This window comes from Miscanthus floridulus, chromosome 3 (assembly GCF_019320115.1).
Source record: "Miscanthus floridulus cultivar M001 chromosome 3, ASM1932011v1, whole genome shotgun sequence".
In the NCBI taxonomy this organism is placed as follows: Eukaryota; Viridiplantae; Streptophyta; class Magnoliopsida; order Poales; family Poaceae; genus Miscanthus; species Miscanthus floridulus.
In genome coordinates this window covers 140,435,425-140,450,757 of record NC_089582.1, presented here as the reverse complement: position 1 = coordinate 140,450,757, position 15,333 = coordinate 140,435,425, and the positions used below count along the sequence as shown (strand labels likewise).

At 45.8% G+C, this 15,333-nt stretch overlaps 1 protein-coding gene and 1 long non-coding RNA gene across 2 annotated transcripts; both read left to right on the top strand.

The window, feature by feature from the left end:
- The first annotated feature begins 2,321 nt into the window (after positions 1 to 2,321).
- On the top strand, positions 2,322 to 3,823 carry LOC136547247 (uncharacterized). Its single transcript, XR_010781516.1, has 3 exons — positions 2,322 to 2,449; positions 3,032 to 3,168; positions 3,472 to 3,823. It is a non-coding gene; the product is annotated as an uncharacterized lncRNA (long non-coding RNA).
- An 8,470-nt stretch (positions 3,824 to 12,293) lies between these two features.
- Positions 12,294 to 14,708, top strand: LOC136547246 (protein TIFY 10b-like). Its single transcript, XM_066539210.1, has 5 exons — positions 12,294 to 12,686; positions 12,923 to 13,064; positions 13,647 to 13,903; positions 14,015 to 14,072; positions 14,166 to 14,708. The coding sequence occupies exons 1-5, from the start codon at positions 12,566 to 12,568 to the stop codon at positions 14,290 to 14,292; spliced, it is 705 nt and encodes a 234-aa protein (XP_066395307.1). The 5' UTR covers positions 12,294 to 12,565; the 3' UTR covers positions 14,293 to 14,708.
- The last annotated feature ends 625 nt before the right edge of the window (positions 14,709 to 15,333 follow it).

The following is a 15,333-nucleotide window of genomic DNA, read 5'->3' as shown; positions in this document are numbered from 1 at the left end:
ATCCTAGCAGGACACTGTTGGCTCCATTTGTTTCCTCCACTTCCACACTTCCATCCTATGGACAAGGAATGGAAAGCAGTAACCTGAAAAGTGGCAGTTAAATCCATGGACAACAGCTGAGGGTGTAATCAATACAGGTTAGCCCTTGCCTTACTCAAATAATCAGATAAGATATTAATCTGCCTTTTAAAAATGCTTCTTTTGTTTAAAGTGTTACATTAACAGTTTTAACTTCAGGTTACTTGACCTATATACCATCACACTGAAAATTTCCCTGCTTTCCAAGTTTCATGTTTAGAAAGGTTTTCTCCATTTGTTTCTACAATACATTCAACCATGCTGTTATTTCTAGATTGTTTTCCTGTAGAATCTTTTTTACCATCTGTAGCACTTGTAAAGCTATGTTTGACAGAACTGAAAGATCACAGCAATTCATGAAAGCAATCAAATGGCTGTGCTCCACACCTGTGGTCCATGTCATGCCATTAATAAGTTAATTGATGCTTAACGGACCACCTTCCCTACCTTTTCATCCTCTTCAAAGAGAACAAAACCTCATTTAATTTATCTTGCATCTAAGAAATATCCTCTCCAGTGTGGCTCATAGGGAGTTTGGGTCCTTCTCTAGACTGATGTATGAGCCGCCTCGCTGTAAGACACTGCACTCTGACTGAAGCCACCACATGGCTCAAGAGGCAAGACACTCCAGGCCACCATGCCGCCGCTCTGTTTTGAAATCCCTTGAACAAATTTTTGTTTGGTAGAAAGCGATTGGGTTTGCCATGGTGGCATGGTGCCCATAAATCAATTGTATGAAAAGGCAATGATATTATTCTGCATTTGTGGGCAGCCAATTGTCTGAAGTCTAGGAATCAAAATGTTCTTTCTGTGGAAAGTTTACTTATGTTATTTTCCAAATATATTTTAATATTTTTCATAACTTCACAGCTTGGGCTTCATGGTTGTTACTCTGTTTGTTCGGCCTATTGGCTCTGGCTGCAGAGCAATGACAACAATAGCCTAGGGATGAGCTACCCCTTCCTTGACTGACCATCAACCAATGTGAAAGAAGTAGAAGCTCCCGATGGAGTTAGACCTTTACCACCAAAGACGCGTCTTTAGGGCAGTCCCAATGCTAGAAACTACGTATAGTTTCTATACCTATTAATTTTCATAGACACTATGTATAGAAACCATGGTTCCAATGGATAGTTTCTACAGAACAACTTTTTATCCAATCACATACACGCTCTCTCCATTCGCTACCAATCACATCCCTTCGTGTCTTGGTTCTCGTGTAGACATGGTTTCTAACTTAGACCCGGTTTCTATGATTTTTGTTCTCTCTCTTCAATAACTACATTGCCACATCAGCAAAATGCTTAGGTGGCAGTACAATTAATGCCCATAGAAACTATAGTGGTTTCTGCATTGGGAGTGCCCTTACTTGAGATGGCTGCATGGTTTCCAGCCAATTAAGCACACTTTACACAAGTGGCATATACAGATCCTGGGTCCTGTGGAATATAATACATAATTTAGCATTTATACCCACACCCAAGAACTCGCTTGAAATATATCTTGCATGACAAATATTGTGCGGTGGAGATGACAGCTTGTTTCTATGCAGAATGTGAGCAATCTGGACTAACTGAAATAATAAAAAAGCATGGCGATTAGGAGTGGAAGCCAGAGCTTTGCTGTCACATGAGTTCAGGAGGTGCAGCTGCAGACTTGCTGAGCATGGCAGCTAAGCCGAGCAACAATAAGAAGCAAGAAGTGGAGGTGCAGCAAGAACCACCACAGATATATGGTGGAAAGTTAACACACAGCAAATTTTCCGCCAGCTTATCCAGAGGGGCAGCAATTAGCAGGTGTCGTCATTTTCTACTTCAGCAAGGCCTCTTGCAGGCTAACTCATGGTGGCTTGATAATTCCTGATGCTCCAAAGGTGGAGGCCCTCACTTGCAGGAATGCTGTGAAAACTGCGTAGGATCACAAGCTGCAGGGGAATTTAGTTAAAAAAACTGAACATTGTTGAGGCGGGTGTGAGGAACAAGAAAGAAATAGGTCAGGCATCGACACCGTTCTGGAAGAATTGAAGAAATTGAAGTGATCAACTAGTATTTTGATGGTTTGAATATTTACTTTGCATTTTTTTAGAGTTCTAGGGCAGAGCCCCGGTCTTAGCAGTAACAATGACCAACCGTTTACAGCATCCAGATGGATAACACCTTCCCAACAAGTCCACGAAGCACACAACTAAGAAATCTCCCCAGAAAACACCACACTGAGCTCAAAAACCAATTACATGCCCCCACTCGGAACCCAACTTCAGAAAACTAACCCATTTCCCCTCTTGAAACACCTCCCCCAAAGGCAAGAACTTCACTAGGCGAATTTTGACTTCAGCCGAAACTTCTGTCAGCTCCCAAGCAGAAGCACCCTGGTAAAGAAATTTCTCCCATTTGTCACCCACTTGGTTTAACCATGCAGCCTTGGTTGTGACGGCCTGCAAACTCCATGGCACATGCCTCTGCTCAACAGCTCTCTGACATTAACCATCTTTGTATTCCCCTGTTAATCTGTTCATTGTTATGAAATAAAAGCTGAGCTGAGCTGAGCCTGTTTCTAAGAAAAGAAAAAGAAAAATTAAAGGAATGCTTTTGATTGTTCTTGCATCTAGAATCTATATATTGATTCTGTGGTGCACACTGAATTTAGGATGCTTGCTTTAGTCTGTCTCTCACCCTATGTCAAACTACATTTTGTTGCTTTAGCTATGAAAAATGCATTTCATTAGCAAGTTTGGAGACTCACATTCAGATTGTAGCTTAGGAATATAAGTTTCTAGGAGAGGATTACAGGTATGTCCTAGCAAAAGCAAAAGTTCAAATCAAGCTGACACTTAAGGCATGTAGATTTGCAGAACGTTTAGGAACATTGCAATTTTTTTTGAGAAATCACTTGATGTAGGGTGATTACCAGTGAACCTCATATGCATATATTTTTTTGTTTTGGTTATTTTCAGTGTATGATCATGCAAGTATCTGCTGACAGAAAACAGTTGGCGATGAAGCAACTGTTGTAAGAATTGGTCAGGACCCATATGGCGTTGGATTGGCCAGCCGTACGTCTACCATGCCACCATCTTCAGACTGTTGCCAGGTGAGCATGGCACTTACTGCAAATGCATCGCATCTTTGCGCTAATGATGTGCCATAATTTTTAGTCCCAAGATTGCTGCGCCTGGTTACCCGTAGGCCGTAGCATTAAGTAATCCTTGCATGTATCTGTGTTTCCCTCTTGCCACAACCACAACTTCGTGTTTTATATTCCTGTGTCAGGCCTTCCATGATGACAGAGTTATTAGGAATTAGGCATAACTTGTTTCCATGCTGGTATTGTATTGCATCATTATGTTTTGATTCATTTCGTTCCATAAAATATTTTTTCGCATACTACATGCAGCGTCAGGGATCTCTATCAGCACAAGATGTCACTGCTAGCTGCTATCTCCACAGACCACAGTCCACAGTCCACGCGATGCAAGCTCGGCAGCAGGCTTGGAAGAGTCAAGAAGAGTGTCCGCATGGCGGTGAGCACGCCTTCTCAGTTTGTGTGAGCCACGGCAGGCCGGAGGTCAGCGTCGAAGAGGGCTAGTCGTGGGAGCAGCAGGGTCTCGCCGCGCAACCAACGCTTGGCCTGCATGCCACAATTGACTTAAGGTTTGGCTGTCGCTCGTGGATCGGACCTTGCGGCTCCGGGACCGGGGACGATGTATCCAGGCTCCATGTGGCCGTCTCCATCGGCAAGATATCGCCTTCACCCCCCCCCCCCCCCCCCCCCCCACCCCACCCCCACCCCCCGCGTCTTTCCAGCTTCCCATCATGAGCTCGCAAGTGACTGCATAAATCACAAGATCGCCATTGCAAAATCTGGAGATACTTGTAAAGCACTGTGGCTGGCTGCAGCTCTACAGTAACATGTGAGATAGAAGACAGCCAGCTGAAGCAGCAGCCGCTGTGGCTGCAAACGAGCCGAACAAGCTGTATATTTGCAGGTAGTCTGTTATTGGACTTCATCAATCATCATTGGTATTGGCCGCGAAGCATCCATACGGCTCCAGTATTACGATTGCCTCCTCATGCGTCAATTCGCCCTTCATCGTTCATGCGTGCAGATTTGGATGGAGCGGGGCCAGGTGCAACACGTTGCAATTTCCTTTCTTTTTCTTCCTTTTGTAATAAAGAACAAGATTAGCAGCGATTCAAGCGGCGATATTGCTTTTTGAAAATTGTTTCCTACTGCACCTTGTACAGTGCTCCTGATGCTCCTGGGCCTTGGCCTCCAGATTTCAACACGGTGATGGCTCCTGTCAGACGTGGTAGTACCTGACAGACTGCACAGCAGCTATTCCGTACGCTCTGTTCATTCGCACGTGTTCCATCGGCCTCTTCCGCTAGTCGCACGCTGCCGTACAACACTAATGACCACACTGTTCACTGCTCGGCGCCCAGTGCACGCCACGTACCGTTGCCGTTGCCGTTGCCGTTGCTGAGCAGCGCGCGGCGGCATGTGGCGGTCCTCAAGCAGTCAAGCACCAGCACGACTCCACTCCACGGAACACGAACCAACAGGCACGGCAGACGACAGTGACTCTCCCTGACCGACTGACCTGACCCGCCGCTGCAGCTGAGCGGAGGGCAGGCCAGCGAGATCGGGCGCCGATTTCCTCCGGCCGCGGACCCACCGTCCAGCCAGCGGCGCGGGTCATCAGGTCAGCGTGGTGCACTGGCACTGACACGGACCGTCAATTTATGGACCTACTGCTGCGACGAAGACTGGGCTGGGTGTGGGTGGAGAGATCTTTCAGGATCGAGCAGGAGCAGTCGAGCACAGGCACAGGACTACGAGGTGCATGCGCGCTCAGGGCAGCGTCATGGGCGCGTTGGTTTCCCGGCGAGCTCGCCAACGCCAACCAGCGGCCGGCGACCCCGTGCGCTTTCGCAGATCACAGCACAGGCCGAGACGACAGTGACACGCCGCGCCAAAGTCACTGGCCGGGGGCCTCGTGCTCCTGCTCCTGGACGCGGAAACACTCTCTAGTGGGCGGCAGCGCGAGGTGGACGACGACCCGGCTAGGGCTTAAGAGAAGACGTCCCCGTCCCCCTCCCTCCCTCCCGTCCCGTGGCTGTGGCTAGGCAACTGCCTACTGGCTACACCCTCTGGAGTCAGGAGCCAATTGCATGCATCAGTGCATGGGAGCAGGTCGTCGCAACTCGCAAGGCCTCCACTTTTCACACGCATCTAGTGCTACTAGGCGTTTTTCTATTTCCTTTGAAGAATTGTTCATCTTCCAGTTTAGGTAGCCATGCCTGTGGACTGTGGTGTGTGAACCGAATGCATGATGCATGGCCATATACTTACTGTGTGTCGTTGAATTTAAGACAACCGTCTCAACGTTCAACCACGGTTACGCAACCATTTGTTGAATTTGCGAGGAATAATCATGTAAAATCCTAGTGTTAGTCAAGTTCCGAGTGTGGCCCAGGCATGAGAAGCCAGGACGACTGACCTGGTCTATGTAATGTTTGTACTCGCACGTACACAGATTGATTGCCGCCATTTTTCAAGTACGTGGGTGTGCAGATTTGCTTGTAGCACCAGCACTCCAGCTCAATCATGGACGACGCTGGAACGCTCAACGCAACCACGCATGCATATCCACAGGTCATTCGAATGCTATTCTCTGGACTACTGGTACCTCGATCACTCAGTGAGTCCGTGTTTTGCGTTTGTCAATGCACCATCCTAGGCGCTTGGAGTCGAACGTCGACTGGCAGTCGTAAGCACCAACTCCTGAGAAACTTAGTACTTCTAGACCCGACAACTTTTCTGTAGTACCGAAGAAATACATACACATCGCGAACACCATAATTTCTCAAGAATTTCCCGGCCGTTGGAAAGGCACCGTCCAGACAGCCACGGAGATGTATGGCCACCTAGACCACAAAGCTATGTCAATATTGGTTGTTTCTTTTTATGTAATATCAAAACATGAGGTCTTTTTGTTAGGATGGTCCAGCTTCGGCTGTGTTAGGTCGACCTCCTTCGGCGCTCGATAGAAGCGCGTTGTATGTTTCTTTAAACTCTTCTCCTTAATACAATGATACGCAAATCTTTTACGTATTCGAGAAAAAAAATAATTTCTCAAGAATTTTGTTGGAAAACCGAGCCAGTCACCACATGAACAACAGACTCCAATGAGTAAAACACTACCGGGACCGGAGCTTTGCCGTGTGCCTAGGGCACACGACAAAGCCATAAATACACTCGGCAAACTCTTCACCGAGTGTAACACTCGGTAAAGGGCACTCGACAAAAAATTCATCGGCAAACTAACTTTGCCGAGTGTTTTTCGTCGGGCACTCGGCAAAGACGTTGCCGAGTGCCCAAAAAATACTCGGCAAACTTTTTTTTTTCAAAAAAAACAAAAAAAAAACAAGCACCGGCCGCCACCACCAGCCGGCCACCACCACCGGCGTGCACACGAGGAACTTCACCGAAGCCGACGTTGGCCGCCGACCCGAAGCCAACACCGCCCTCTGTCCTGGATCCGCCGTCGCCGCAGTCCTGGATCTACCGTTGTCGGATCTGCACCTGGACGAGCCGAGCGGCCCGCCGCCACCGGATCTGCACCTGGACACGTCGAGCGGCCAGCCGCCGCCGGATCTCGCCCGTGCGTCGCCGGAGGTGGAGGAGGCTGGCCCTCGAGCGCTTCTAGGGCTTACCGACGGAGCCCGCTCGACCCTCATGCACGACCTCCACTAGACCTCCTCGTAGATCCGCCCTTGCCGTACCACCACCACGTAGATCCACTTGAGCGCTGCTGCCTTGGAGCCGCTAGGACACGAGGAGCCCCGTCGGCGACGGGCGCGCTAGGCCTCAGCCCCAGCTAGTGAGCGCCCCAACTGGATCCGCCGGTTGTGCGACGAGGGTGGGAGGAGAGGCGCCACCGAGAGAGGGAGTGGGAGGCTGGAGTGGAGAGGGAGAGGGAGGCCGGAGTGGAGAGGGAGAGGCGCCACCGAGAGAGGGAGTGGGGGCCGGCCGGAGTGGAGAGGGAGGGGCGCGCGGGGTGCTCGGGTGGGGACTGGGGAGGGGATGGGAGGGAGGGGCATTTGACGATATTTTTTTTTGTTTGCCGAGTGTCCGATCTGGACACTCGGCAAAGTTTCAGAAAAAAGATTATTTATTTGTTTGCCGAGTGTTTTAGATCTGAGCACTCGGCAAAGTTTTTTTTAATTTTTTTCTTTTTCTTTTCCAGAAAAAATATTTTATTTCTTTATCGAGTGTTCTAGATGTGAGCACTCGGCAAAGTTTTTTTTTCCATTTTTTTAGTCTTCTTCTTTTAAAAAAAATGATTTTATTTTTTGCCGAGTGTTTTTTTTTTACACTCGGCAAACCATATCTTTGCCGAGTATTTTTTTTACGCTCGGCAAAACCATATCTTTACCGAGTGTTTTTTTGTTGACACTCGGCAAACTCCTTCTTTGGCGGGTGTTTTTTTTTACCGAGTGTTTTTAGCTCAGCACACGGCAAAGAGCTTCTTTGCCGAGTGTCTGAGAAAATGCACTCGGCAAACATAAAAGCACTCGGCAGAGAGCCGGTTTCCGGTAGCGAAAGAAAAGACCACACTTCTTGGAAGTCTGCAATAATGCACCGCACACGTATTCTAAAGTTAATCTGTATGCCTAATCACCATATATACTAGTCTGAACTCTGAACAGCATACAGGTTGTTGATTGGGAACAGGTGAGAACGACGGTCAGACTTCAGAGCGAGCACAGTTGGATGTGAACCAGACACTTGTGCAGAGGCTAGGTGAGCCGGCCGGCGGGAGAGTAATCAATCAACAAATTAGTGGTGGTTTCTTGCAGACAACAAAGACCGATGTTACCTAGAGGTAATTATCTACAATCAACTTGTTTATGACTAACGGCAAAAGAAACCATATAAAATCATTGCGCTTATAAAAATGCATCTGCATGGTGCACGTACTAATCAACGATTAGTAGAGAGAGAGACGATAGATGAGATGAGACGCTTGGGTCCAACAAATCCATCTGTTATTTACTCCTTTTAAGGAAGCAAGTGTGCTTACTTTGGCTTATAAGATACTAATTGCATCATCTACGTCAAAGCAGCTGTCGGCCTTCTCGCCTCACCCAAGAGGGAGAAAATATGCTGCAAATCACATAAAGATCGATGCTGCAATTTGTCATATAAAAGTAGATGTAGATGTGATTTTGGCTTGGTTTAAGTATATGCGTGCAACACGAGCTCGTCTTTTATATACGTGGAGGACAAATATATGTTATCGTGTGGCACTGAAAAGTTCTTCGTTGTTAGTTCCACGGCCCTTAAATTTTGGTTTCCTTGTTGACAAAAAAAGAAAAAAATGGTTTCCTGCGGTTGCGCTGCCCCGGCAGTCCGCTGGCGTGCGATGCTGATCAAGTCTTAAGTTTATTCATGCTAAAAAAGTCTTAAGTTTATTCTTTCACGCATGCATCTTATGTCATTTAGCCATTCTTTCTTATCATTTTTAAATCTTGTAGTAGTACTGTACTATAGGGCAAAACTTTGTCCACGGACACCGTTCTTCTATGGTATTGGTTGGTCTACACCGTCAATGTTCATATTTGCCCAGCATTATTAAGGAAAGCATGCATCTTTACCATTTAGACACCGCAACAACTAAAATGTTTATTTCTTAGTCTGGGAGAGAGAAAGATGGATGAATACACCAAATTGCATCTGGTGCCTTGGCTCAACTACATGGTGTGAGTGAATCCACTTGAGTAGGATGAACTCGACCTTGTCCGATCCTCTTCCTCCTCCAGGCTCCATCCATCTCCCTCCTCTCTCTCCGGACCTCCATTTGCCAACACCCCATTGCTTGCTTGCTCGTCGCCTCGGTTCACTCCTCTCCTTCTTTATCACATGAGAAATAGAGGTCAGAGGGAGGGGGGACAGGAGGAGGAGGAGGATGAACGAATAAGGTTAGGTCTATCTTGTTGATGTGGCTTCATTTGGAATATGCAGTTGAGTCAAGTGTTAGGGGCAATTTGGTTTATTCACACACTCTGCTATCTCCCATTACTGAAGAAATGAACGATAAAGGATGGAACCGAGCGTTGGCGGTGTGTATTAGCTAATAACACATACAACAACTGTGTGTTTATGAGCAAAATTCGCCTACTATAATTATTAGGTTATTGTTAAATAAACTTTCAATATATATATATACATATACATACATACATATATATATATATATAGAACTACTATCCTATAGCTGGCTGCAGAATAACTTATTCTGTAGCCACTTTGAGTTACGATAATTACTATGTTAATTTACGAGATTTACAGTAACTCCTTACTAAGTGGTTTACTATAACGTTATGGTAAATATTCCCATGTGTTATAGTAACCCAACTATCGTAAATATGTATTGACATTATGGTAAATTAGTATATAAAATTATGGTAAATAGAGGTGGCTACAGAATAACTTATTTTGTAGCCGGCTGCTGAATAGCCTCTCCCTATATATATAAAATTATGGTAAATAGAGGTGGCTACAGAATAACTTATTTTGTAGCCGGCTGCTGAATAGCCTCTCCCTATATATATATATATATATAGGGAGAGGCTATTCAGCAGCCGGCTACAAAATAAGTTATTCTGTAGCCACCTCTATTTACCATAATTTTATATACTAATTTACCATAATGTCAATACATATTTACGATAGTTGGGTTACTATAACACATGGGAATATTTACCATAACGTTATAATAAAACCCGTTAGTAAGGAGTTACTGTAAATCTCGTAAATTAACATAGTAATTATCGTAACTCAAAGTGGCTACAGAATAAGTTATTCTGCAGCCAGCTATAGGATAGTAGTTCTATATATATATATATATATATATATATATATAGAACTACTATCCTGCAGCTGGCTACAAAATAACTTATTCTGTAGCCACTTTGAGTTACGATAATTACTATGTTAATTTACTAGGTGGTTTACTATAACGTTATGGTAAATATCCCCATGTGTTATAGTAACCCAACTATCGTAAATATGTATTGACATTATCGTAAATTAGTGTATAAAATTATCGTAAATGGAGGTGGCTATAGAATAACTTATTTTGTAGCCGGCTACTGAATAGTCTCTCCCTATATATATATATATATATATATATATATATATATATATATATATATATATATATATATATATATATATATATAGAACTACTATCCTGTAGCTGGCTACAGAATAACTTATTCTGTAGCCACTTTGAGTTACGATAATTACTATGTTATTTTACGAGATTATAGTAACTCCTTACTAAGTGGTTTAATATAACGTTATGGTAAATATCCCTATGTGTTATAGTAACCCAACTATCGTAAATATGTATTTATATTATAGTAAATTAGTATATAAAATTATAGTAAATGGAGGTGGCTACAGAATAACTTATTTTGTAGCCGGCTACTGAATAGCCTCTCCCTAGAACTACTATCCTGTAGCTGGCTATATATTATATACATAGTTTTTTTTTTATCTCCCATGCATAGACATGTACGACAACCTATGTGAGCCTTGGATTAAAACTTTTACAGAGATTAGCATTACAACGGCTACTTGGAAATCCTAAATCCTCGGTAATTTTTGAAACCAGGAGCACACAAACCAGAGTGGAGGCTTTGGAGCATCACTCTCGAACACTCGTACTTCGCTTTCCTTTTAGCACAATTGCTTGTGGAATAGCAGTCGCGCAAAAGGAGCCAAAGAAAGCAACACAAACCAGTAACATCTACCCTCTCGTCTGCTTGTACGTAGATCAATCAACGGTCAACACAGACATGCTACATGATCCCACAAGCACAAACCACACCGGACGCTACGAAGGAATGTATTAGCAAAGATGATGTAAAATAGATCTATCAATTCCTGTCAATCAATATATAATGCTTGCAAGAACTGGCTAAATAGCCTTTTCAAATCTCACGGGACGGTATTGTACGGTACATACTGCATGAGCACACACTGGATGACAGATGATACAGTACATAAGCTTGGTCGAATTGCAACCTGTAAATTTTTCCTCTGCAACTGCGATCTATTTAAGCACCTTTAATAAAGAGATATAGCATTTAAAGAAGAGGAAAATCAAGCTGGGACAGATACAGACGAATTTCACCAGACGAGAGACAAAGATAGGGTGAAAAGGATGGTGGCTAGGAAGAGAGCAGGAAGTTTCATGGTGATTTTTTTTTTTTTTTGTGCCACGACCGTGGTGACCTACTAACCTAGCTATAGTGCTATCCCTCCAAAATGTTGCTTCGGCCACCTCCTGCTCCTCCGGACGTGTTAGCTAGGGTTTGCTTTATTTATTTTTTTTCCATCTAAGAAGATATAAATATCTCAAGTTGTATGGCTAAATGAAGGAGGGAATAGATAATGCTCTCAGCAAGCACAATTTAACCTTTGCTTTGAGTCTGAGTACTATTTCGTTGTCTAAAATTGTCAAAGTTAGGCAAAAAAATTGACTCATGACAAATTACTTGACGTAAGGTTATTGTAGTCACACCTTTGACTTGATTGAAGAAGTCGAACGAACACACTTGTCTGAACCACATGTAATCTGCCAATACTAGATAAAAACGTTCCATAAAAAGAAATGGTCTAAAAACGCATGGTTAATTGTCGCCTGTCCTGCCGCAGTTTTTGTTTTTGTTTTTGTTTTGAGCAGAAGGTCCTGCCGCAGTAATATGCTGAGCCTAACCCGTCCCCATCAAACAGCAACACACGACACCCAAAGGGTCTAGTCAAAGCGAGCGAGCCCGGCCCAACCCTGACCCAGCACCAGTAGCAACTCGTGTTACCGAGCAGTCCAATCGACCCCGCTCGGCGCGGCCCACCCGCGATCACGAGGCCACCACCGCGCGCGCGCGCGCACGCAGGAGAGGCGCGCGGGGCCCACCCGTCCCGTCGGAAGCGAGCGCTCGGCGGACGCAACGTCCCAAAAGGAAAACCTTTTTTCCCTCTCCACCTCCACCTCCACCCCTCTCCTGTCCTGTCCCTTCCCCACACGAAGCACGTGCGCGTTTCTCTCTCGAAGCATTCATGGCGGGCCCCACCCCCGCCCCGCACGCCATTAACATAAATTAAATTACTCACCCTCCCTCCTCCGCCAGCGAAAACGAGGATAAACAATTTCGAGCAATCGATTCCCTTGGGCTTTTAATCGCGGGATTTGGGTGGAAACCGCGGGGTCCTTTATAAGAGCGTGGGGGCGCGGCGTGCTCACGCGAGGCCCGCGCTTACGAGCCAGAGAGAGAAAGGAGGCTAACCACCGCTGCTGCTGCGACCTGCGAGTGCGAGGAGCAGCGCACGACGTCCTGGGCGGAGGAGTTGGAGCCGGCGGCGCGGAGATTTGTGCTTGACCGGCTGGGGCTGGGGGTGAGAGAGACAACCGGCGATGGCGGCGTCCGCGAGGCCAGGGGAGAGGGCGACCAGCTTCGCCGTCGCGTGCAGCCTCCTCAGCCGCTTCGTCCGCCAGAACGGCGCCGCGGCCGCCGAGCTAGGCCTCGGGATCAAAGGTGAGCACCGGAATCCGGCGGTGTCGGCGGGCCGGGTCTGCCCTGTTGTGAGACCTGGCTCCTCCTGTAGTTCTGGGTGTAGGGGGAGATTTCGAAATCTGGGGGGTCCAGTTTCGATTCCTGTGGGGGGCGTGTTGTGAGATCTGGGCGGGGCCTTGGTTATCCGGTTTGGAAACCTCGTCTTCGGGCTTCGAATTTCGCACTCCCTTATCCGGCTTTGTTTTTCTTCTTCTCAGGCGAGGTCGAGCAGCAGAGGATGCCGGCGACAATTAACTTGCTCCCCGGAACGGAGGGCGAGGAGGCCGAGAGGAGGAAGGAGACCATGGAGCTGTTCCCGCAGAGCGCCGGGTTCGGCGTCAAGGATGCTGCTGCCCCTAGGTGCGTACTGCTGCTTTACATCATTTATAAATCCATTTCGATTCTGGTTCGCGCGACAGTTGTTTGGTAGTAGTAGAACTCGAACCTAGCTGTGTTAGGTCTCATGGACAAAAGGCCAAACAATTTGACTTTGGAAACATAGTAATCTGAGTTTAATGAGTGTTCATAGGTGAAACATGTTATAAGGTGGTCTGAAATCTAGTTGACCCGGATGGTAAAAGACAGACCCGTGTGTAAAGCATCCTTGTAGTTCGGTTTCTGTGATATTCCCTGGTCAAAACTGTATCTTTGTAGGAGTAGTCTTGAAGTGTCTTCTGTAAGAAGCAACAAAACGTTTCCTTTTATCAGACAAAGCAACCGACATGCTCAGAGTTGTTTAGATTGCACCTAATGGTTATCATTAACTACCTTGCTGGTAACAACTTAGGATGGGTTAATCTGAGATGGAACCCTGCCATCCATGTGAGATAAGGTCTTTTAACCAAGAGAAAGGAAAAGAGAGTAGACAATCGATTTGCTAAGCTGAAGTAGTGTTCTACAAGCACCGTTGTTCTCATTGTTCTTCTCTGTAATATTTGTCAGGGAGCAAGAAAATAAAGAGAAGCCTAAGCAGCTCACAATCTTCTATGGCGGGAAGGTGCTGGTGTTTGATGATTTCCCTGCCGACAAGGCAAAGGACCTGATGCAGCTGGCCAGCAAGGGCAGCCCTGTGGTACAGAACGTTGTTTTGCCTCAACCTTCTGCACCTACTGCTATCACCGACAAGGCAGTGCCTGCCCCGGTCATCAAGCCTGCTGCTCAGGCTGATGCTAAGAAGCCTGCTCGCACAAATGCTTCTGGTAAATACTCCTCCCTCTGCTTCTGTTCTTACTTAGTTGAAGTTTTAAAATATGATTGGTGAACTTTGTTATTTTCCGATTATTGATCGAAACATGTCTTTTCTTTTGTAGATATGCCTATTATGAGGAAGGCGTCTCTTCACCGCTTCCTTGAGAAGAGAAAGGATCGGTAAGTTGTGGTTGTGGTGATTGGTACTTTCATTATGGCAATTTTTTTTTCAGTGTTGTATTTGGAACTAATTTGTGCCCTTTTATTCTTCAGTCTCAATGCAAAGGCACCATATCAAACTTCTCCTTCTGATGCGGCACCAGTGAAGAAGGAGCCCGAGAGCCAGCCATGGCTTGGACTAGGACCGAATGCCGTGAAGTCCAACCTGAGCCTTAGCTAGTACACAACAACACAGCCAAATAAGACGGCACAGCAACCTCACCAAGCCTTCTGCAGAATGATCTGAGATTTGCTTTGCCACTAGATCGAGTACCGAAACCATAAATATTCTCTCGTTATCGTGTTTTAGTGTTCTGTTTAGGTCGTGGTTCGACGCCCTCTTGTTACATAGTTCTGGATGTAAAGAAAAGTAGCCAGCCAGTCCTGACCATCACCGGGAGTCCGAGAGAAGTTTTTGGGGGGTGTTTAACACACGGCGACTCTGAATTGGCCATGCTAGGAAAATGATAGCGCAAAGAGAAGTATATGTATTTTCTAAAAGCCAGATCGTTTGGCTCTAGCCTTGATGTATGCAGAACAAGTGATTGTAATGGATCCTGAGTATATCCTCATTGTATTGTTGTTGTTTTCTGATCACATGGCTTCGCAAACCCAGGTTTGTTTGGATTCTTGTTATGTTCCTGCTGCTGCAAGTCTTTGGTAGTTTATGGTAATAACTGGAGCAATCTAGGTTGTAAAACTACAACCAATTCATGAGAATCTGTCTCTGTTTCTTGCTTGCGCCTCCAACTATACAGTTTGCTGCCAAAAAAAAAAGAACATATTACCCACACAATCGATCCGTGTGACATTTGAGTCTGTAAAGAAAGTGAACTTGATATGACTTATGAGACAGTTTTACCTTCTTGATTCACCTAATAATCATGCAGATAGATATAGCCATGGAAGGCAGCACGTGAGTCAGAGAGGCGGTAGGTTGGGTGGCGCTGTCCGGTTGAAGATAAGAGGGCCATAGCTGACTGCTGAGGAGGGTAGGGAGGAGGAAGATGCACACACGGGCATGACTTGTCCCTGATGCCGGATTCTTTAATCAAAAGGCAGGAGCACCGATGGAGATGGAGCACATGTGAGAAATAGGGAGGACGGATTCTTCCTCTTCCTGACAGCTAACGCAACGCGTTGGAATAATATAAGGGCATGTTTAGTTTCAAAAAATTTTGCGCAGTACCTATCACATCGAATCTTGCGGTACATACATGGA

Excerpts from the sequence above, each read along its gene's own strand:
- LOC136547246 (XM_066539210.1), top strand. The coding sequence starts at position 12,566 with ATGGCGGCGTCCGCGAGGCCAGGGGAGAGGGCGACCAGCTTCGCCGTC. Across the intron at positions 13,065-13,646 it reads AAGGATGCTGCTGCCCCTAG|GGAGCAAGAAAATAAAGAGA; the intron begins GTGCGTACTGCT and ends AATATTTGTCAG. Across the intron at positions 13,904-14,014 it reads TGCTCGCACAAATGCTTCTG|ATATGCCTATTATGAGGAAG; the intron begins GTAAATACTCCT and ends TTTCTTTTGTAG.